The following is a 23,484-nucleotide window of genomic DNA, read 5'->3' on the forward strand; positions in this document are numbered from 1 at the left end:
CTACTGATTGTGGAGCCCTCTGTTACCTCTTGCAGTTCTCCCTTCCTGTTACATAGATCCTTTCAATCAGAAATGCTTCTGCCTCATTCTTCCACCCTTCCTGTAGCACATTCTGCACACTGCTGCCAAAGAGAGCTCTCTAAATCCGATCATGTTGCTCTCTGCCCTCAATTTTACATGGCTCCCAGTAGCCGTCAGCACACTGTAAGTGCAATAACCTCCTATGTACTGCTCTGTGTCTCTGTTTCTTAACTCTGGGTCAGCTTCTTAGGCTCATTCCTCATTGCTTCCTGTATTCAGCCCGCCAAGCTGTTTGCTGTTCCTGGAACATTGCTTCTGCTCTTGCTGCTCTGTCCACCTGAAATTAAAGATACCTTCCCTCCCTTTCCCATCCCATAATCTCAGAAATTTAGAGGCTGAGATGGAAGGATCAAGAATTTGAAGTTTATTGTGGGTGTGGTGGTGCACTTTTTTTTTTTTTAAAGATTTATTTATTTATTATATTTTTAAAGATTTATTTATTTATTTATTTATTATTTATTATTATTCAGACACTCCAGAGGAAGGCGTCAGATCTTGTTACGGATGGTTGTGAACCACCATGTGGTTGCTGTGATTTGAATTCCAGACCTTCGGAAGAGCAGTCAGGTGCTCTTACCCACTGAGCCATCTCACCAGCCCGGTGGTGCACTTTTAATTCCAGGATCTGAGGCGGGTAGATCTCTGGGTTGGAGGCTAGCTTGCCCTCCTTACTGAGTATGAGGCAGCCAGAGCCACATACTAGTTCCTGTCTCAAACCACTGAGAGAATGCACAAATGGCAGGTGATGGGATTCGTGTGGTTTTACATAACCCCAGTGTGCTCCTAGTGTTGCCGTTCATGGATTGTGTACTTGTTTGTATGCCGACCAGCCTTGTCTCTGTTTGTAGAGGAAGGAGTGAAGGAGGAAAAGGCTAGTGAAAGAAGGTGGAGTGAGACTGGAAAGGCAGGCAGGGGAGAATACTGGGAGGAGGGAAAGCAAGGCAGGAAGGAAGGGTTTGGTGTTTTATTAATATTTCACACCAAGTCCCTGGAGAGTTTAAAACATCGTGGATTCCCCTGCAGCTTCACTGTGGGCTAACTCTCCTCTGACCTTCCTTGGCCTTATGGAAGTGGTTCTCCCTCCTGATGATACAGCACTATCATGTGTTTGTCATGTTAGGAGCTTTGAGGAACATGGATAGAATGGAAGTGTGGAAGTGACAGACCGATCATATTGGTTTCCTTGGGGACGGAGAGTATCTGTAAGACAGGGTTTCTCTGTGAGTTCTGGCTGTCGTAGACCTCACTATGTAGACCAAGCTGGCCTTGAACTTTTTTTCCATACACTTTTGCTTTTTGAGTGCTGATCAAAAGTATGTGTATCACTTTTAGAAGCCTAGCTGGCTTCTAATTTTTAACTAATTTTCCCACTGTGACCCCGATTGGGCACTCCATCACTTTCTTGGCATCTCATGACTGTCTGTCTTATAAGCTGATAAGCTGTTGGTATCTTATTTTGTTTTGTTTGAGACAGGGTCTTTCTACATCACCCTGACCCTCCTGAAACTCACTATGTGGACCAGGCTATCTTTGAACTCACAGAGGTCCACCTGGCTCTGCTTCAAAAAATGCTAGGATTGAAGGTGTTTACCACAGTTCCAGGATGCCACTATACATTTTAGTAGAAGTTGGTGTTGGGGTTTTAGCTCCTTTGGTAGAGTGCTTGCCTAGTATCCTGGAAGCTGCTGGGTTTGATCTCCAGTACCACATAAATGGGACCTGTAGGGGCAAAAGGATTAAGAGTTCAAAGCCATCTTTGGCTACATAGCAAATTCAAAGTTAACCCTAGGTTGCAGGAGTCTCTTTCCTAAAGACCACATAAAAACCCCACAAAAGGGCTGGAGAGACGGCTCAGCGGTTAAGAGTACCAACTGCTCTTCCACAAGTCCTGAGTTCAATTCCCAGCAACCACATGGTGGCTCACACCCATCTGTAATGGGATCTGATGCCCTCTTCTGGTGTGTCTAACAAGAGTGACAGTGTACTGACATACATACATACATACATACATACATACATACATACATCTTTTTAAAAACCCCACAAAAAAACTAAAACAAATGTTGGGTGTGGTTATGCAAGCCTTTAATCCCAGCACTCGGGAGGCAGAGACAGGTGGATCTCTTGAGTTGGAGGTCAGTGTGGTTTACAGAGTGAGTTCTAGGATGGCCAGGGCTATGTAGAGAGAACTTGTCTTGAAAAACCAAACCTAAAAGAGACTTTGCTTTGCGTTGTAAAGGTTGGCTCTTTTCCCTCAGAGAGTTGTAGAAGCAGAAGTCCTGACATTATCCACATCTTATCTTTGAGGGAGTTAGGGCCCAAGAGCCTCATTCATTTGCTCTCTTCAATTTCTGCTCATTTTCCTGCTTCCCAATACAGTTGCAGGTGCTAAGACTAAGGATGAGTAATATTGCCAGCCTCAGAGAACCTCTCAGGTTATCAGGACAGCAAGTAAGAAAGGCAGTGATTGTTACCCAGTGTGATGGTCTGGTGGGGAAAGGTATAGGGAAACTTAGAGAACCAAGGTGGAGCTAAGCCTGGCGGGGCACACCTCTAACCAGAGCTACTCAGAAGGCTGAGGCTGCAAGATTCAACGTTCAAGGCCTGTATGGGTTGAAGATGGAGTTTAGACTAGCCTAGACTACTTAGCAAGACCCTGTCTTAAAAGGGAAGAAAGGGCTGAGGGTATAGCTCTGGGGCAGAGAACTTGCCATATGCTCACAAGGTTTAATCTCTAGTTCTAAGATGAAAACGGAGAGGACCAGAGGACACAAGAGGGTGTCAGTCTTCTCGGCAAGGCCTAAGGAGATGCTTCTCTTGTGCTTAATCTCAGAAGACCATGGACTTAAGAAAAGAATGAAGAACATGGTGTAAGGGGTAGCCAGTGGCAAGGTCTGTGGGGCTACAGACAAGGGGAATTTATATGAGGCAGGAACAGGATATGAGGTCTGAGCCATGTAAAACAGCTGTGTTGTGAGTAATCTTTTCTGCTTTCCCAGATAAAGCTGGTATTATTAATAAGCACATTTTCTCTGTATTCGATGACAACAGGGTCTCACTGTACAGCCCGGGCTGCCTAGAATTTGCTAAGTAGACCAGGCTATTCTTGAACTTGCAGTGACCCTCTAGTCCGTGTTTTCCAAGTGCTAGGGTAAAAGGCATGAACCATTTCAACTAGCCTACTATTGTATCTTGAGTAACTGAGTTTTACCATGTTTTATTTCTTTGATTTGTTCATTTTATGATTCATATATTTGAAGCTCTCTTAATTTTTGGGTGATTTGCTCTGAGGATTGTGCCAAATGCTACATTCAGGCATTGTAGAATGGATGATACGTACCTTTTAGGGCTGCTTGGAAAGACTTAAATGACCTTCAAAGGTTAATGTCAGGGCCCCACGTCAGTGTCACAGCAACTCATGCATGCATGGAGAGTGAAAAGGGGAACTTAATTATGGAGGAGGGGAATTGTAACCCTGCTTGAATGGGTAGTTGAAAGTCTTGGGCCCGCCCCTTAGCTTCAGAAAAGGACTTTTCTTACATTTTCTGCCAAGAGGTCATAGGGAGAGCCCACATAAATACAGCCCTCCCTTAGCGATATGCAGGCCGGTCTTATTTTACTTGTACAGGTGCAGAATAGGTTCACCAAATAGTCTTCTGATCTCCATTGAGCAGAAGCTGGCATCTTATTGTCTTGCACAGAATCAATCCCTTTAAAGTATGGAACATGGCAATTTTAGGTCAGCAGGCATTTAAAGACACCTTTTAACTTTCAAGAGCTGCCTAATAAGATATATTTTGGACAGAAATACCAGTGTTATCAAGATGAAACTTGAGCCATTGAAATTTTGAATAGGGCTTAGTTTTTGGCTGCTGATGTCCCTTTTATCTGTGAAATTTCTTTTAACGATGCCGTTCTCTGGGGTGCTGTGGTCATCATCAGGTTTCAAGCCCCCATTCTACATGCTGACGTTTGGAAACTTTAAAAAGTCTATTACAGTGATTGAGCCGAGTCCATGCGTAGAGGTCGGAGGACAGTTTGAAGTCACTGTTCAGGGCTGGAGAGAGAGCTCATCCATTCACAGCATTTGCTGCTCCTTTGGAGGACCTGGGTTCCATTCCTGCCACCCACATGGTGGCTCACAACTTCAATACTGTTCCATCAGATCTGAGGCTCTCTTCTCAAGCACATACATGGTGTACACACACACATGAAGGCAATATACTCATATGCAGAAATTTTTTTTTTTTTTCGAGACAGGGTTTCTCTGTGTAGCCCTGGCTGTCCTGGAACTCTCTCTGTAGACCAGGCTGGCCTCGAACGCAGAAATCCGCCTGCCTCTGCCTCCCAAGTTCTGGGATTAAAGGCCTGTGCCACCACGCCCGGCTGCAGAAAAATTTTAAAAAGTGTTGATTATCATCTTCCACCATTGTGGGTCAGGTTATCAGGCTTGGTGGCAAGCCATCTTCACTTACTGAACTATCCTGTCAACCCTCAAACATTTAAAAATAGGGTCTCATAGGTCAAGCTGGCCACAGACTCCTGACCATCCCTCTGCTTTCTAAGTGCATGTATTGGACCCAAGATCAAATTTGTTCATTTCTTTCTTTCTTTCTTTTTTTTTTTTTTTTTTTTTTTTTTTTTTTTTTTTTTTTTTTGTATGATTTGCTTCCCTCTCTGTTCTAATTGATGTTCTTTCAAAAATTATTGGAGCCCATTTTCAAAGCAGTTCCTAGACTTAGCTATACAGTTTATTTACTGTTGCTTAACAGGGGAGTGTCAAAGTCAACGAGCCAGATGGATGTTCAGAGAAAGTGTGGGGATGGCAGACTTGAGGGGCCAGAACCCAGAGAATAAGAGCGTGCCTCCCAGGAGGGCTTGGTGAGGACAGAGTAGAACTTAGGAAGTGTAGCGCACTGGACCATTACATTCTGGTGACAGTTTGTGTTGGATTGCCTTTCCAGGTGACATCTCTGTGGATTGTAATGCTACAGAATTAATCTTTTGGCTTTTTGTCCCACTTAAGCACTAGAATTTTACATAGACCTTCAATGTAATTTATGGCAGATAGGGAATACCAGTTAAGTTGGGCTAGGTGGGGTATAATTAGGCCTTCTGAAGGAATAACCTATTCCTGCCAAAAATGTTTGTGGTTAAAACTGCAACAAAACGCAGTAGAGTACAGCATTATACACACATGCATATGTTTTAAAAGAGAGACATTTTTACATTTTTCCAAAGTTAAAGGTTAATTTAAAATATTAATGCTGGAAAGATTAATTCGATATATTAAATGCAGTAGGCAAGAATACATGTACATACTGTGATTGTTCCCTTTTTACAATGAAAGTAATTGTATTATATTTAATGAGCTGTTTACATTTAGTAATTTAAAAAGACATCTTTTCAATAGCCCTATAAGAGATCAGGGAAAACAAATTTCTGACATTACTTTCTTGACTTGGGTGAAAACAACTGTTTTTTGAAAAAAGTTGCAAGAATTTGATTTAAAAATATACTTACATAGTTAGGAATTACCCATAGGAATATGTTTTGATTCATTGTTAAAAAAAAAAAAAAAAAAAAAAAAAAGATGAGGGTTTAGATGCTTCTTAAAGAAGTCCCTGGTGGATGATGTGACACACTGAGCAGTGAGCAGAGACCGAAGCTTAAAGGGATTCTCTGGGACCCAGTAGATAAAAGTGCCAGCCAGCAACCACAACCCGAGTGCCCAGCTCTCCAGAAACTGGAGGGGTTTTTGGTTTGGTTTGTGTTTTTGTTGTTGTTGTTGTTGTTGTTTTTGAAAGCAGTAGCATCTAAATGTGTCATCTGAGGCCGGCACTTTAAATGAACCAGTGTTTACGTTGTTTAAAGTGAGAGATGTGAAGCCCCTGAGCAGCTGGCTAAAATTGGGTGGAGAGAGAGAGAGAGAGAGAGAGAGAGAGAGAGAGAGAGAGAGAAAGAGAGAAAAAGAGAAAGAGAAAGCCGTGTGTTATTCTCATTAACACCACTTCCGTTCTAGGATAAATATGTCAGGATGCCTTCCTGTGCTAGCATGCAGTCTGATTTTTAAGGGAGAGGAACCTTGTCTGGAGCTTGGGGCACTTTTCCTGAGATGGGAAATTCAAGCATATTTGTTTGTCCTATAGATTTTGTGAGGAGTTAGCTGTGTGTTAGGGGAAAAACGTGAACTTTGAACATAGATGGACCTGCGTATCTTTTAAACGTTTGTTTGTTTTTCAAGATACGATTTCACTGTCCTGGAACTCCCTCTGTAGACCAGGCTGGCCTCGAACTCAGAGATCCACCTGCCTCTGCCTTCTGAGTAGTGGGATTAAAGGCGTGCGCCCTCACTGCCCAGTGGGCCTGGGCTTCTTTTTATTCTGTTTGTTTTTAGCCTTGGCTGACTGAAAGCTCCAACTCTCCTGCCTGCAGCTCTCTACACTAGGATTATAGGCATACACTGTGGGGCTGACTCTGGACTGAGATTAAAAGTTTTCTGGGTTGGCTATGATGCTATACACTGTAAATCCTCACATTAAGAGCTGTCTGTCTGGGATGTATGGTGGTCAGTCCTTCAATCCTCAAACTGCGGGTGGAGGATAGAGCTGGGCCAATCTGTGAATTCTAGACCAGCCAGGGTTACATGGTAAAACCCTGTCTAAAACCAAAACAATTAAAAAATCAAAAACCTGTTTATTCTGGGGGGCATGAGTGGCAAAGGTGAGCATGACATGCGTATGATATGTCTTGGCTTGTATACTAACGAAAAGTATTCATCATAAAAATGCTTAGCAGGGGGTTGGAGAGATGGCTCAGCAGTTAAGAGCACTGACTGCTCTTCCAATCCGAAGTCCTCTTCTGGTGTGTCTGAAGACAGTGTAATATATATATATGTATGTGTGTGTGTGTGTGTGTGTGTGTGTGTGTGTGTGTGTATACACAAACACATATAATCTTTGAAAAACAAAAAAAAATGCTTAGCAGGGTGTGGTGGCACAGGTCTTTGATCTGAACATTTAGAAAGCAGAGTCAAGCAGATCTATGAGTTTGAGGCTGGAATACTAATTTTAAAAATTATATAACATTTCAAGAAGGTACCATCTATAACTAGAAGAAGTAGAATAAAAATCAGCTAGTAGAAATAGATGCAGAGGCAGGAGGATCTCTGTGAGTTTGAGACCAGCCTGGTCTATAGAATGGGTTTCAGGACAGCCAGGGTTATACAATTGAAACCCCATCTCAAAAACAAAACAGAGAAGAGGCATATAAAAAAGATTTTAAAGAATGCAGGTATATGCGTTTATATGTATGTGTTCTATATGAGTGTCTGAGCCTGAGGAGGCCAGAAGAGGGTGTAAGATCTCCTGGATGTAGAATTTTCAGTTGGTTGTTGAGCTGAACCTGGACTCTCTGGTTCTTTAGCAGCTATCTCTCTAGCCCCATACTTCATCTGTTCTCAGATGTGTCCTTGGGGCACATTTGATTGTTGACTCATGGTGCATTTTGCCCTTAGTAGTCTCAGAGTTGTTGAAGTACATAGTACAAGTCCTCTGAAAGTGACCTTTCTATATTTTCCGTACTTTATTCGAGGATGAAATTTGAAGCTGTTATGTAATGTATTGCCTCTGTTTGTGATTTTGCCACAGGGTTTTGCTGTGTAATTCAGACCGGCCTTGAATTCAGGGCCTTCTTCCCTTAGCCTCCTCTGTGCTGTAACCTCAGGAGCACAGTACTGTGTCCTCCCAGCTCCTCTGTTCTTATTCCCTTAAGGGTGTTACATTTATTCGTTTATTATTCTCTATGTGTTTGGCACAGCTGTGGAAGTCAGGATAACTTGCAGAACTTGGGTATCTCCGTCATGGTGATTTCAGGCATCAAATTCAAGTCGTTAGACTTGGTGGTAAGACTCATTACCTAGCCGGGCAGTGGTGTCGCACGCCTTTAATCCCAGCACTTGGGAGACAGGGGCAGGCGGATTTCTGAGTTGGAGGCCAGCCTGGTCTACAGAGTGAGTTCCAGGACAGCCAGGGCTATACAAAGAAAGCCTATGGGGGGGGGGGGGAATCATTACCTGGTGGTGACCCATATTGTTGCTCTTTCTTAGTTATTTTTGTGTCTGTGTCTGTGTGTGCATGTGACTGCAGGCACCCTCACAGGGTATATTGTTGGATCCATTGGAGCTGAAGTTACAGACAGTTGTGAGCTGGAAATCAAACCTGGGTCCTTTGTAAGAACACTGAGTGCTCTTATTCACTGAGCCATCTCCTCAGCCACAGAAGTTAGCCATTCTTCCACTACCACCATACTCCTTCTACTGCTTTTGGCATTTGAGTGATCTATTCTGTGTGTACACTCTGCCTTTTTCTGAGGTAGGGTCTCTGTGTAGTTGTCACTGGCCTGGAATTCTCTGTGTAGACTAGGCTGGCCAAAAATTCAGAGATCTATCTGCATCTGCCTCCAGAGTGTGAGGATCGAAGGCATGTGCCGCCCTACCTGGCTATTTTAATTGTGGGCGTGCACGTGAGTGTGCTCATGCATGTGTGCATATATTCGTATGGGGAGGTGCACCTGCACTTTTGCGCATGTAGAGCACAAAGGACAACCTTAAGAATGCTGCCCTTCTCTTTTGAGTCATGATCTCAGTTTGCTTAGCGCTCCCCATTAGGCTAGATTGGCCTGGCCAGTTAGCCCCAGGAATCCTCCTGTCTCTGCATTCCTGTCACTGGGATGCAGCTGTGCTGTCTGTCACACTGGCTTCTACAGGAATGCTGGGGTCTGAGCTGTCCCAACCCGGCATCATACGTTGTATATCTATCTTTTATTTTTCTTCATAATAATCTTACAGAATAGGAATCATTAATTTATCAGGTTAGGAAACAGACTGAGAGGTTAGGCCAGCTTGCCAGAATATCAAAGGTAAAAATGTGATGGTGGTTGATGTGATAGTGGTCGTAGGATCTCACATCTGGCTCTTAAAGCTCATGTTCTTGCAGCTTTGCCCCAGTGCTTATTAGGTTTGGTTACTTCGAGGTAAACTGAAGGCAGTATTTATTTTTTTCATCTGCTCGAGATCCTTTCCTTCTAATCCCCATGTTTTGAGTGATGCCTAGACCTTGTGAGAAGTAGATGTATAGCTGCCCTTTGCTGACTCTGAGTCAGTTGCTGGTGGCTTGGCTCTTTGTGACAGATGAGTATGTGACAGTTTTTCAGGAATGAATTCTTGTTTCGGGCTGGCAGAATAGAATCATTGGTATGAACGTGCACGGTAGTTTGCTCCATGATTCTGCTCCCTGTTGCTCAGCTGTAGCTGAGATTGCTAGGTCTCTTCCCCTCTCTCCCGTGTACAGTCGCTCTCCAGGCTGCTGCATCTGCTTGCTCCATGACCACACGGTGTGTTTGTGTATTGCCCTGAGCTGTCAGCAAAACATTTTGCTGAATTTTCTTTTTTGTTGTTGCGCTGCAGCCTTCTTTTCCGTGGCCTTTCTCAGTTGTGTGAAGTCAGTTACTCTTTTTGGCTGTACATTTCCAGAGAGGGAACAGTTACTGCATCGAGAAGCTCAAAACACAAAGTGAGACATCACAGAGATTAAAATGAGTAGTTAGACAGCCAGTCAGATGAGTGAGATTCTGTGGCTGATGGGCAGGCAGATCCGCTCTGACGAGCTCCTCCCCTCTTCATTTTGCACATCACCGCATCCAGTCCACCAGCGGGCACTTCAGTGCCTTGTGTAGAGGGAGTTTGACCCCCATACATACTCACTTCTACTGCATGAGCCAAGGATTGTAGTACCTACCATACTATCTGTCCCCAAAGTAGGGAAGCAAGATGGGATAAGCATTATATGAAAGCCCGCTGTTGGCTGTGGATGTCTGGGAGTTGATGGTAAACCCAAGGCTGAAACTAGAGATTGTGGCACATCCTGGAATCTGGGAAGTGGAGGCAGGAAGATTACAAATTCAAGGTCATCTGCAATTCTGTCTCTCCAGTGCTGAGATTCCAAGAGCTTTTTGGCCCACACAGCTTGTTTTGTCGTTGTTGAAGAACTCAGATCCTCATGCTTGAACTTTAAAGCCAAGCTCTCTCTCCCCCCTTAGTTATGGCATTTTCATACATGTGTGTAATGTACCTTGATCATATTCACTTCCCCTTTCTTCCTTTCCCATGTGAATTGATTGCCTCCCTATTTCTAATTAGTCCTCCCATAACTTTAATGTCTTAAATTTTATTTTACCCTGGCATGATGGTGCATGCCTTTAATTCCAGTACTCAGAAGGCAGAGGCAGGAGAATCTGAGCTCCAGGCCAGCCAGGGCTATGTTGAGAGAGACCTTGTCTCTCAAAAAAAAAAAAGTCTTTAACCATTTATTTTGGGTCGGTGGGGGCTTGTGTATGTCATGGCACACATGTGGGAGTGTATGAGGGCTCAGCCTCCAGCGCAGATAGTGGTTGTGTGGCTCCAGTCCCTGCTGGTATGAGTCCAAGAGTGCACGGACAGGTCATTCCTGGAAACGAGCATCCCATACCACTCCCTGCTTCCGCTGGCTCATGCACTCTTTCTTAAACAGGGTTCTCTGATCATTGATGGGGAGCTTGTGTAATTTAATGTTTAATTGATGGTGACAGCTGAAAGAAATCTGGTCTCTACAAATGTTAGGAAAAAGACTCTTCTGTTGATGAGGGAAATTTTTCATTATATATTTATTTAATTAAGGCTAATTTAGGGCCTGGCAAGGTGGCATATAACTTTAATCCCATCACTCAGGACAGAGACAAATGGATCTCTGAGTTCAGGCCAGCCTGATCTATCTACATAGTGGGTTTCAGGCCAGCCAGGGCTACATAGTAAAACCAAAACAAAGAAAAAAAGGTGCTAATTTAGGTGATTTGTAGTTTTCCGCATTTCAAACCATACCATGTTGTCAATATGAATATTACTGGAGATTAACATTAGGTTAGAAAAGTAAAGTAAACTTTCTGTTTGTAACTGAAAATCATTAGTGACAAGTATTCTATATCTTTTGATGTCCAAGTGGCTTCATAAAAAGGAAATGGGCAAAAATAGAGACAAGAAATAACTCTATGATTAAATCTTCTTTGCAATTAAAAAAATAAAAAACAAAAGGAAAAAGAGAGCTAAATGTTTTTTCCCAGAGCTGAGAATATGTCTTAGTTCCATATAGCATCTCTTGAGTTTTTGGGTTTTTTGTTTTGTTTTATTTTTTAGAGTAGGCTACAGTTAAACTAACCTAAATGCATTATCTTTTGGGAAACCAGGTGGGTCCTGCTCTCCTGGAAATAGAGCCTAATATTGGTCACTTATGGGGAAATTTTCTAGAAAAAAATTAAATTTGAAGGAGATAATCCTCTCATCTTCATTTTAAGAGGGAAGCTGTGACGAAAGCTTGAAGAGTAGTAAGGTAAGGATAAGAGAGAGGTGGACTCGCCCCCAAAGAATAACAGAAAGTTGGGGAATTAGCAAGGATGAATGGCCCCTGAATGTACAGTGCACTCAAGGAGTGTGCTACTGCAATTTAGAAATCCTGTTTCCTAGGTGTCTGAGAGCCAAATTAAAACTGGAAGCTTCTTTAGGTTAACTGCAGTTAGGCCAGAGGAGTTGGAAATTTCTCTTAGTTTTGAAGCAGAGCTCTCTTGCTTGGCTTGCATAGGCATGTTTTCTCTATTCACTGTCCTGCCATCTCTGTTGGACATTGATCAGTCACCCAGCCTGATGTGTCAGTACTGCCTTGTGTTTGGAAAGAGTGGTTATATTTGTCAGCTCATCTCCACCCTGTGTTTCAGCAAGAAGTGGGTGTGTGCCTTAGCCTTTGAGGAAGTTTTCTTCCTTGTCCTCACTTCACAGTATGGGGGATTGCTGTATTCAACAGTCGTGCTTCTTGAGAGAAAGGGAGAAGTGGTCTCAGTTATACACAGGTGTGAGTCACCTGTGGGTGCTGGGTATCAGACTCAGGACCTTTGGAAGAGCAGCAAATGCTCTTAACCACAAAGCCACCTCCCCTGTCCACTGTTGCACTTTAAATATTTTATTGTACCAGTTTAGACTATGCTGGTAAGACTGTATAGTCTTGAAGTCAGGTGGTTATTTAACTTCAGTGAACATTGGTTTTTGGAGGGAATGGGTGGGTATTGAGACAAAGTCTTGGGTAGCCAAGGATGGCCTTGGATTCTTACCTCTGTCTTCTGTGTTATAGGCCTGTGCCCATACTCAGCTATTAAAAGATATTTAATCTGATGAAATGCACAATTTTAAGCAAGGAAATTTGAAATTTGCCTTTTGCAAGAGGAAACTACAAAGTGAACTTGTTTACCCCCATTCAAAGCACTGGTGACTGGGTAGTGAGGAAAGTTGAAGTGAAAGCAGAAGTTGTAATTGCCCAGACCCAGGGTCCCCGCATGTTCCTGTCCCTTCTACTGCTGATCATTTTAAAGAGGAACTGCCTCGAGAAGCATTTTCCTTGTGATGGCTATAGCTGTGGCTCCTGTATGCTTGCCTTTTGAATGCGATCATAGAAATCTTCAGGTGTCATCAAATGTTTGTTTGTTTATTATAAACAGCTCAAAATGACTGTCATTGCCATATGGGCAGCCATATATCTTTTCTCGGCGTGACCAGGACTGCAGAGTGTGGGGTACAGGCTATTGCTGCTGCTACTTCTCACTTGCAACATTCTTCCTCCCCATAACTACCCAATGATGCTGGCAACAAGACTGTAGAAGTTCAGAAAGCAAAAGTTGGGCTTTTTCCTGTGCTAATGTGATATGCATATATTCCATGCTAAACTCTACTGTGCACACTTGAAGAATTTCATCATTTGAGGGAGATCTGAAAGACCCTGTCATCCAGCTTCACTTTCAAAATATAAATCCCATCATGGTGCCAACATCCAGACTGGTTGGTATACTGCCAGTCCAGGGCTAGAGAGGGATGAGAGAGAGAGTGTGTGTGTGTGTGTGTGTGTGTGTGTGTGTGTGTGTGTGTGTGTGTGTGTGTGGATTTATTCCCTTAGGCTGAAACCTGCTAGAGGTGAATATGGGGTTGCTTCTGGGTCTGGCTTAGATATCTGGAAGTGGTCCAAAGATACCTCTTTCCTTTGGACTTCATCAGGTATAATTCTCTCAGATTGGTCTGGGACCCCCCCTAGAGTATAAATAACTTAACCCCAGTATTCTCTCTGGAATATTCTTTGGGCCAGTTGTATATCTATCACATGGGTCTTGGTAACTGGCAAAATCTTGACTTGTTTTACCTTGTGTTTAGAACACAAGTGGATGTTTCCCAGGTGAGAAGGCTGTGACAGCTTAGAAGCAAATCCAGATGTTTAGAAGTCATTGTGCTGCCCAGGCTGGCCTTGAGCTCTCGGGATCTGTCTCAGCCTCCCATGCACTGGCCTTGGAGGTTTCTCAAAGGTCACGTAGCTTAGGAGAATGAAACCTGGTGAGAATTACAACTTTTTTTTTTTTTTCCCCTGATAATGGTGATGGTGGTGGCTGCGGCGGGTGCAGGTGCTGGTGCTATAGACCAAACCTAGGGCCTCAGATACATGCTAGGCAAACACTTTAACACTTTACCGCTGAGCTATATCCCTAGCCCACATCTTTGAGAGATTCTTTGGGGCCTTTAGCAGAGGAGAACAGCCAAAATAGTCCTGGTGCTTAATCTGTGGTGTAGGAGGGAGCATACAGCTTTGGGAGGGACAGGTGTGAAGGTGAAGGAGTAAGAGGAGGACACCTGCCTAGCCAGCTTCATCAGCCAAATCACCCTGGCATCAGTGAGGAGACAGACAGATGTTGCAGCCTGACCGCCCTCACATTCTGCATCCCTGATTGAGAAGGTACTGTGAACCCCTCAGCTCTCTTCTTCCTTCTGTGAGGCTGGGGATGAACCCAAGCCCTTAGACATACTTTTTTTTTTTTTTTGTAATTTAAAAAATGTAGATGTGTGAGGGTTTTGCCTGCATGTATGTTAGTACACCTGTATATCTGCCTGATGCCCTTGGAGGACAGAAGAGAGCATCAGATTCCCTGGAACTAGAGTTACAGATGGTTATGAGCCTCTATGTGCTGGTAATTCAACTCAAGTCTTCTGGAAGAACAGCCAGTTCTCTCTCTCTCTCTCTCTCTCTCTCTCTCTCTTTTTTTTTGGTTTTTTCGAGACAGGGTTTCTCTGTATAGCCTTGGCTGTCCTGGAACTCACTCGAACAGCCAGTTCTTAATTGCTGACCCATCTCTCCAGCCCCTAAATTTAATTTTTAATTATGTATGAGGATATAGGTGGGCATGTGCATATGTGCATCTGCAGATACAGATGCCCACAAAGTCTAGAAAAAGGTGTTGGATCGCTGTAAGCTACCTTATGTGGATGCCGGGAACAGATTTTAGTTCTCATACAAGAACAGTAGATGCTCTTAGCCTCTGGCCATCTTCCCAGCCCAGCTTTGTACACACTTGACCCCATCCCCCCTCCCAGTACCTTCTTGTATTTTAGGATTTCCTCCCTCAACATGCCTGACAGTTGCTCATGCACAGGCTGGGAAGACTCATAGTTTTATCCAAAGAGAACCCATTCTGCTATAGAGCTGCACTAGTTATAAAGAACTAGATAAATTGAAATTTATTCCTCTGTAACGTTTATGTTTTTGACAGTTCTAACTCATTTTCTATGTAACATTCTCAAGATGAGACCTCAAACCCTGAGATTAGCAGCCATTGTGATATTATGTAATTTCCCCAATCAAAAGTAATATATAACTAAAGGGCTAGAGAGAGCTCAGTGGGTAAGAGCTCTTGCTATGCTGGCATCAGGACAGGGCTCAGATCTCCAGCACCCTTGTAAACCAACCAAGGCTTGGCCACACATGCATGGAACCCCAGCAGTGTGGGGCAGAGACAGGATCCTAGGATACTCACTGACCACCGAGGCTAGCTACAAGCAGTGAGCAGGAGAGACTGTCTCAAGAGAATAAGGTGAATGTTATAGAGGAAGACCCCTGTGCCCTCCTTTAGTTTGTATGTACACGCACACACTCCCTCTTACATCTCACAAACACCCCCCCCCCAATTAAAAAAATTAACATATGACTGGGAAACTCATTGACTGATTCAATTTTTTTTTTGTTTTTTAATTTTTTTTTTTTTAAGCTGTCTTCAGACACTCCAGAAGAGGGCGTCAGATCTTGTTACAGATGGTTATGAGCCACCATGTGGTTGCTGGGATTTGAACTCTGGACCTTCAGAAGAGCAGTCGGGTGCTCCTTCCCACTGAGCCATCTCACCAGCCCGATTCAATTTTTTTTTTTTTGTTTTATTTTTTCGAGACAGGGTTTCTCTGTGTAGCCCTGGCTGTCCCTCACTTTGTAGACCAGGCTGGCCTCGAACTCAGAAATCCGCCTGTCTCTGCCTCCCAAGTGCTGGGATTAAAGGCATGTGCCACCACGCCCAGCTTTGACTGATTCTATTAAAAACCAGGCATTCCACTCCTTTCCTGTATTTAGAACTTTAAACCTTTTTTTAAAATGATGTTGGGGATCAAACCCAGGGCCTAGTGCACACTAGCCAAGTACTTCACCTCTGAGCTATACCCTCAGCCTTCATAACTTCTTTTTCTTTTCTTTTTTTTTATAACTTTTTTCTTAATTGTTTTGGTTCTCCTTACCTTGTTTATATTTCCCTCCAGCACTAGCATTTAGGGTTTGATGGCACCTTTTACTAAAGGAGCATCCACCCTTGTTATCACTTTGTGTCTGTAGCCTATGGCCAGGATGGGGGGGAAGAGCAGGTGGGGCTGATGGGCTGGACTCATCCTGCAGCCTTCTGCCTGGGGATAACCTTTGTCCTTACAAGAATAATCTGTCTAAAATGTAAATTAGAGCCTTTGCTTCAGTGGTTCTTCAACACCCAGTGTTCCCATAAAGCAGTACCTCTGCTGTTGGAGGAGCCCACAAGAGAATGAAAGTCTAATGTCAGGGGGCACCTGTTGTGTGTGAGAGACTAACTTCTCCAGGGCATCCACAGTGGCACTACTTATGTACAGTCTGGAAGAAAATTGAGGAAATAGTCACTCTAATCATCCCCTTTGTTCTGTGGTTCAGATGAGGAGCACGGTTGTGAGAGACTGGAGGAGACAGGATTGTATTTCAGGAGGTCTGAGCATATAGCTAGGGGCAACTTCAGGGGAAAACCCATCAAATTCATTGAAGTCTAGGGTTTCATCTTTAAATTTTTTATGTGAATGTTGCATTCAACTATGTAATATGTCCATGGTTTAAAGTGTTTTTAAATATTCATCAATGAATAGAGTTCATTCAACAGGAAGATTTGCCTACGACCTGTGGAACTACAAATAACTATCCCATCCCTTTCAGCTCTGTAGAGGGAGTTTTGGATATATTTTTTAGTGTCTATAGGAAAATTGTTGAAGATAACAATTATGAGGTATCAGAGTCAAGAGAGCAACTCGTGTGTCCTGACTCCGCAAGCCGTGTATCTCTGCGGTTAGAGATGACACGGAGAGCCTAGAGGCTGTAGTCTGCTTGCCATTTCTAAGTTTATCATTCAAATGTAGGGTTTTTTTTCTTTTGTCAAATTACAAGTGTGTTTCAGGTTATGCATAATTTCGTACTTCTCCTATAGAAGACAACCAGTCCTTGGTTATCTAAAAGGAAAAGGAGCATTTGGTACAGGTACTTCTATACTGCAGGGCATCTTGTCTCTTTTTGGTGTCTTTGAAAAAAAATCTCCTTTTTATCCCCCATATTTACTTTACTTTTCTCTTTGTTTTCTGTATGTGGGTGTTTGGCCTGCATGTGTGTCTGTGCACTGTGTGAGTGCAATGCCCTTAGAGGCCAGAAGGAGGTGGGTTCTGGGACTTGTACCCCTGTCTATTCTGAGCTTTCTCTCCAGCCCCAGACATGTTTTTTGTTTGTGTTGAAGCAGGGTTTCGGTATCTAGCCTTGGCTGTCTCGGAACTTGTTTTGTAGACCAGGCTGGCCTCCAACGCACAGACTACTGCCTTGCCTCCCACGTGCTGGGATTAAAGGCATAGCCCCGTACCTGGTCAAAACAGAAACAACAAAATCTTTTAAAAAGAAATAGCACATCTGTTTTTCTGTTTTTCTTGATGGATATTAACATTTTTTTCTCATTCTGTCTTTTATTTATTTATTTATTTATTTATTTATTTATTTATTTATTTAATGTAAGTACACTGTAGCTGTCTTCAGACACCCCAGAAGAGGGCGTCAGATCTTGTTATGGATGGTTATGAGCCACCATGTGGTTGCTGGGATTTGAACTCCGGACCTTCGGAAGAGCAGTCAGGTGCTCTTACCCACTGAGCCATCTCACCAGCCCCTGTCTTTTATTTTTAAAAATCTATTTTACATGTATTATGGTTTTGCCTATATGCACACATATATTGCACACACATGCCACAGCACACATATGAAGGTATCAGAGGACAACTTTCTTATATGTGTGTTTTGCCTCTATACATGTATATGTAATTCCCGAATGCCAGGTACACGTGGAGGTCAGAAGAAGGCATCAGAAACTGGAGTTACAGATGTGAGCCAGCCAGCACGGAAGTGCTGAGAGCCACACCCAGTTCTCTCAAGAGCAATAAGTACTCTTAGCCACAGAGCTGTTGTCTCCGGCCTCAGAAGCTTGTGGATTGAACTGAGGTTATCAGGCTGGGCAGCACGTTCAGCCATCTCACTGGCCCCACATTCCTCTGTTAACCTCCTACCTTCCTTCCTTTCCTAGACTCTTTAGAATCACTGTGTGCTGTTAAGTGTAGGTGTGCATCGAGTACCTAGTACTGTTTGCTTTAAGTAGAAGAGTTAAACTGGAAAGTCTGGAGGGAGTTAATGTTAAAAACCTGTCCAGTCAAAGGAGGATCTTAGCAGAGAAATGGAATGGAAGTCATTTCCTAAGACAGTGGACAAGTATTTAGGAAACACCTCTGCACCCCCAAAGATAGGCACAGCTGCCTCACAGTGACCATTAGAGAGGTTCAAAGTTAGAAGCAAACAGCTGGTTCTTTTAGTTCCTGTGTTGTTGCTCTTGGTGACAGGAAATCTTGTTCCCCAGGCTGCTGGCTTCCTGTTTTATTTTTACTTGTAGCAGATCAGAATGTCCATAACAAGGAGCAGCCTGTTCCAAAAGGTTCCACTGCCTCTCTGTGTATTTGTTAGTTTGGGGTTTTTGTTTCATTTTGGTGCAACAATGTGTGGTTTGCTTTTAATCTCTGTAGTGATTAGCTTGGAGTAAACATTTTGTATTTGCAGGCAACTTGTCTGGTGGTAAGCTGATGTTTTAGGATTTGATGTGAGTACACTTGATGATGATGATGATGATGATCGGTTTTTCTTCATCCTCCTCCTCTTCTTTCTCTTCTTCTTCTTTGGATTTTTTTTTTTAAAGATTTATTTATTTATCTATTTATTTATTATATGTAAGTACACTGTACCTGTTTTCAGACACTCCAGAAGAGGGCGCCAGGCCAGATCTTGATATGGATGGTTGTGAGGCACCATGTGGTTGCTGGGAATTGAACTCAGGACCTTCAGAAGAGCAGTCAGTGCTCTTAACCGCTGAGCCATCTCTCCAGCCCTCTTCTTTGGAATTTATAGTTGAGTTTCTGTAGTTGCTTCTGTGCCTTTTCATTTGATGTAAGATAGCACAAAGGCTTTTGTGACATTTTAGATTTCTTTATTTTCTTTTTTTTTTTTAAGATTTATTTATCTATTTATTTATTATATATAAGTACACTGTAGCTGTCTTCAGACACACCAGGAGAGGGCATCAGATTTCATTACGGATGGTTGNGAGCCACCATGTGGTTGCTGGGACTTGAACTCAGTACCTCTGGAAGAGCAGTCAGTGCTCTTACCTGCTGAGCTATCTCTCCAGCCCTCTTTATGGTTTTCTAAGATATAAAAACATGACCTGTGTTTTTATATCTTAGAAATATGATTTGACTGTTCTAGTCATACCCACCTTGTTGAGAATAAAACCTTCTCCCAATGTTTGGCAGTGGTGGCACTCAAGAGGCTGAGGTAGGCAGATTTCTGAGTTCAAGACCAGCCTTGTCTAAAGAGTTCCAGGACAGCCAGGACTACACAGAGAAACCTGGTCTAGGAGGAGGAGGACTTGTTCTAAACTAGTAATGTAGGAATTTGGTAATCGAAATCTAAAATGATAACTCCATATAAGCCTGAGGTACTGGTGTGTCTGGCTCAGCCACCAGGGTAGAAAGCGGCAATAGGAGGGTATGTGCATCTGTCCCCGACACGCCCTGCTGCTGCTCCCGGCCTGTGATTCCAGGAGAGGAGCACTGGGTAGAAGCGAGGGCTGGGGGGTCTGAAAGCAGTTGGCTTAGCATTCCGTTTGACATATTGAACATGTAAATTTTTCCTTGATTTTCCTTCATTCTGTCAATTTACAGACTAAACTTTGGTAGTGTTTATAGATCCTGGCAGCTAGTATTTAGTTGTACATTAACAGTCACCCATCCAGGAAGACCTAGAAAGACAAATTATAGCCAGAAACTTACCAGTGGGATGCATCACTGTTGGCAGCTGTCTTCGTTGTGGAGATTACCAGACAAAGGCAAATCTGACCTTACACTCTCTGTTTAGCTGAGAATGGTCATAAACTTCTCATACTCTTGCCTCCTCTGTCCTCAAAATGCTGGGATTACAGGTGTGTATCACCATGCCCAGTTTATGACATGTTAGGGGCGGGGTATACATTTGTGTATGCTAGGCAAGTGCCATACCAGCAGGGTTGCAACCCCTTGCCACAGAGGTCATCTTTTGTTTTTGAGCCTTGTAACTGGTGGCCTAGAATCTGATTTCTGTTGGTGTGGATATCTGTGGCTGCTATTTTCTGATCATGCTTCCTTTCCTGGAGGGTTCTTGCTAGTTAGAGCAGCAATTGCTACTTTAAGGTTCCCTGCTGCCTTCATGATGTCACCAGTTCAGAATTTCTAAACTTTAAGCAAGACTTCTTAGTAAGCCTTGAGATGAAGACAAGCTGCCTGAACTAGAACATGGGGGGGGGGGGGGCGGCGGCTGTGGTGGTGTAAAAAACTGTTTCAGATCAGAGCAACACAAGAGAAAAGGAAGAGACTCACATTGCCCTGTGTGCCTGGAATCTGTGGTTGAGTACTGTTTTCCTGTTCTTTCCCTTTTAGGTTGCTTTTCATCATTGAGAACCTTGCCTGAAGCAGGTCCACTATGCCGTTAGTAACCAGGAACATCGAGCCAAGGCACCTGTGCCGTCAGACGTTGCCTAGCGATACAAGCGAGCTGGAATGCAGGACCAACATCACCCTGGCAAATGTCATCCGACAGCTGGGCAGCCTGAGTGAGTGCCTTGGAGAGCCTGTGCTCTGCCCTCAGGGGTCGTTGGCGCTCTTTATTTAGTTTCTCTCTCCTCCATGTTCCTATTTCTCCCCCATCTGCTTCCCCTAGGTAATGTGAAAATATATCCCCCTGTTCCCTGCTCCGAGAAGGGCTCCTTTTTTGGTGCCTCTTCTTCCCTTCTATCCTCTCTTCATCTACCACCACCCTCTACCTTCCCCTCCACCTGCTTCAAAAGGAATCTGCAGGATGGATGGCAGGAAGGGCTGCAGCAGAAACTGCAGACGCAGTGACAGAGCAGAATTCTCTGTGTGTGAAGTGGGAGGTTCACAGAGCAGTGTCTTGGGTCGAGGAATGCTCCTGTAATTAGACGATCTGTTCCATGTGGAAGCCTCACGTGCGCCAATAGTCTAGCTACCCAACACCCCACCGCGATCTTCCCAAAGGGAAGTAAAAGTAAGCATGTTCTCAGAAATTCTGGCTGATGTGCCATCCCTGATACACAGTTAATTGTGCTGCAAGCCCCCAGGTCCAAGATCAGGGCACAAATTATTTCTGCAGTCTCCAGAGTATTGGGAAATTTGCAAGCTTTGTGAACACACAGTGTGAGCACACAGTGTGAGCACACAGTGTGAACATGCAGTGACACACATGGTAGCTGGAGCTATCCTTATATATATGTAACATTTCTTTAATTGGCTATATTAATGAGATTGCGTTGGGGGGGTTGTTTGCATGGGCTTTGGATTCCTTTCTGAGTCAGGCTGATGCTGTTTCCTTGAGGCTGAGGTATGGGAGAGGTCGATGTTAGGGCCGGCCCTGCATTTGTCTGGCGCTATCCCAGCTCCCATAAGGACCTCTGTGGAAATGCCACTTCAGTGACCCTCCTTAGCAAGGCGCTTCGTGTGAATTATTTCTGACACTCACCCCTCCTGTCACATCACTGCCTCTAGAAAAGGCAGAGGACTATCAGAAGCTTGCATTCCCCTACTGCGTGATAGGCCCTGCCTTTAAAGTAGGAGCCAAGGAGGCGGAGCTGTGTGACCAGGTGATGGATGGAGTCTGAGACTCACTCCTAAGCCTTCACCTAGCGTGGGACCTGTCTCGGTTGATCCAGGGCTTAGTGAGCCTGGATGGGGCATCACAGAGAATAAACCCATTGGCAGTGCCTGTCGCACACAAAGACCCTGATGGCAGCACAGCAGCAGAGCTGTAGCTGACAGTGAAGCCCGAGGAAGCTGCAGAGGAATTCTGCTTCTGTCACCCCAGAAGGCTGAGCAGATAGAAGCCAGCGTACACTGGTTCCTTCTCCACAGGACAAAGGACATCCAGCTGCTGCTGCTGCTGCTGCTGCCGCTGCTGCTGCTGCTGCTGCTGCTGCTGTAGCTGCTGCCGCTGCTGCAGCAGCAGCTCCTGCGCCCTCAGCAGGAGTCCTGCCCCCTCCGAGGTGTTTCCAGCATTAATGGAGGCCATTGTGGACTTTGTCCACTTGTGATCAAAACCCTTCTATCATGACACTGATCTGAGAGCCAGGGCCGCTTTTACCTAAGGACTGAGTTGCTCATATTAGGGCATTAACTTACCCTTCACTCACTACCCAGTAAACAGGGATTGGATGTGTCTTACATGGTGGGTAATACTGTAATGACACAGAAATGAGAGAGGAGAGGAGATGGCCCCAGACTTATGGGAGCTCAGAACCTACCAAAGGAGATTGGAAAAAATACGTTTTGAGGGGACAGTGTAAAGAGGGTGAAAGGGGAACTCAAATATGTTGATTGTTTTATGCCAGTTTTCAATGAGGTGTTGATATGATTTTATTTAATCTTGTCAGTTTAAGGAAGTTGTGTTCCCGTTTTTCAGATGAACAAATGAAAGCTTAGAGACATGAAATAACTTTCCTAAAGAGACAGGGTCAGTAAGACTCTTCCCTATTTTTGTGTTTACTTATCTTATCCTAAGGCTCAGCCCCAGGGCGTCGTGCATGCTAAGCACATGCCCAGCCTTAACAGTGAACATTTAAACTTAGCTAAGAGTTTATTTGCTCTATCACCAGTTCTGTCCATGCCAGTGGTGCCCTAGTTGAGGTCTGTGTTGACTTACCTAAAATATTTTTAATTACATTGAGGTAATAAATTAACTTATTTTTAAAGACAGGATCTCATTATATAGCTCAGACTGGCCTCAAATTTGTGACCCACCTGCCTCAGCTCCTGAGTGCTAACGCTGTGATTCTCAGAGGATCTGTTGTCCATGTCTCTCTCTGGCCTCCGTTCTTTCATTGTCTGCTTAGATCTGTCCTGTCTACCAGCAGTGGTGGGCTTAAAACACATGGCTCACCTTTTCTGTATTCAATTCTGAGCTTTGAAACTTGTTGAGACAGGTCATTCTGTAGCTCAGGCTGGCCATGAGCCTTCCAGATGCTACAGTATTATTCCTGGTTCTAATTTGGAATTTGTTTGTTTATTGATACAAAGTTTCCTGTACTTTGGGTTGCCTTTTATCCAATTGTATAGCCAAGGATAATCTAGACAGTTTTAAAAAGATGTCATTAGTTTGTCAACAACATTTCCTGATCCTTCTCCTCTGTCACTACCACCGAGCTATAGCCACACAACTTTTTTTTTTTTAAAGATTTATTTATTATTATATGTAAGTACACACACCTGAAGAGGGTGCCATATCTCATTACAGATGGTTGTGAGCCACCATGTGGTTGCTGGGATTTGAACTCAGGACTGAGGAAGAGGAGTCAGTGCTCTTAACCGCTGAGCCACGTCTCCAGCCCGCCACACAACTTTTATTTTTACCTTTTTAATTTGGAGACAGGGTCCTGCTAATTGCCCTGACTTACCTTGGTCTCAGCCTCCCGAATAGCTAGGATTGTAGATGTGTGCCTCTGGCCTAGCTTAATAGATGTTTGAAAAGCACATTTTTAAAAAAAAAAAAAAAATCCTGGGCCGGGTATGGTATGCCTTTAATTCCAGCACTTGGGAGGCAGAGGCAGGCGAATTTCTGA

The 23,484-nt window shown here is 43.8% G+C and overlaps 1 protein-coding gene across 2 annotated transcripts in view; it reads left to right on the top strand.

The window, feature by feature from the left end:
- Wasf2 (WASP family member 2) overlaps positions 1 to 23,484 on the top strand; it is a 62,636-nt gene that overhangs the window by 20,653 nt on the left and 18,499 nt on the right. For both annotated transcript variants that reach the window (XM_021200006.1, XM_029539649.1), the window contains exon 2: positions 20,297 to 20,469. In XM_021200006.1, the coding sequence (XP_021055665.1) occupies positions 20,340 to 20,469 (130 nt within the window). In that variant the 5' untranslated portion in view covers positions 20,297 to 20,339. The remainder of the gene's footprint in view (positions 1 to 20,296; positions 20,470 to 23,484) is intronic.

The sequence above is a fragment of the Mus pahari genome, chromosome 6 (genome assembly GCF_900095145.1).
Source record: "Mus pahari chromosome 6, PAHARI_EIJ_v1.1, whole genome shotgun sequence".
NCBI classification, from domain to species: domain Eukaryota; kingdom Metazoa; phylum Chordata; class Mammalia; order Rodentia; family Muridae; genus Mus; species Mus pahari.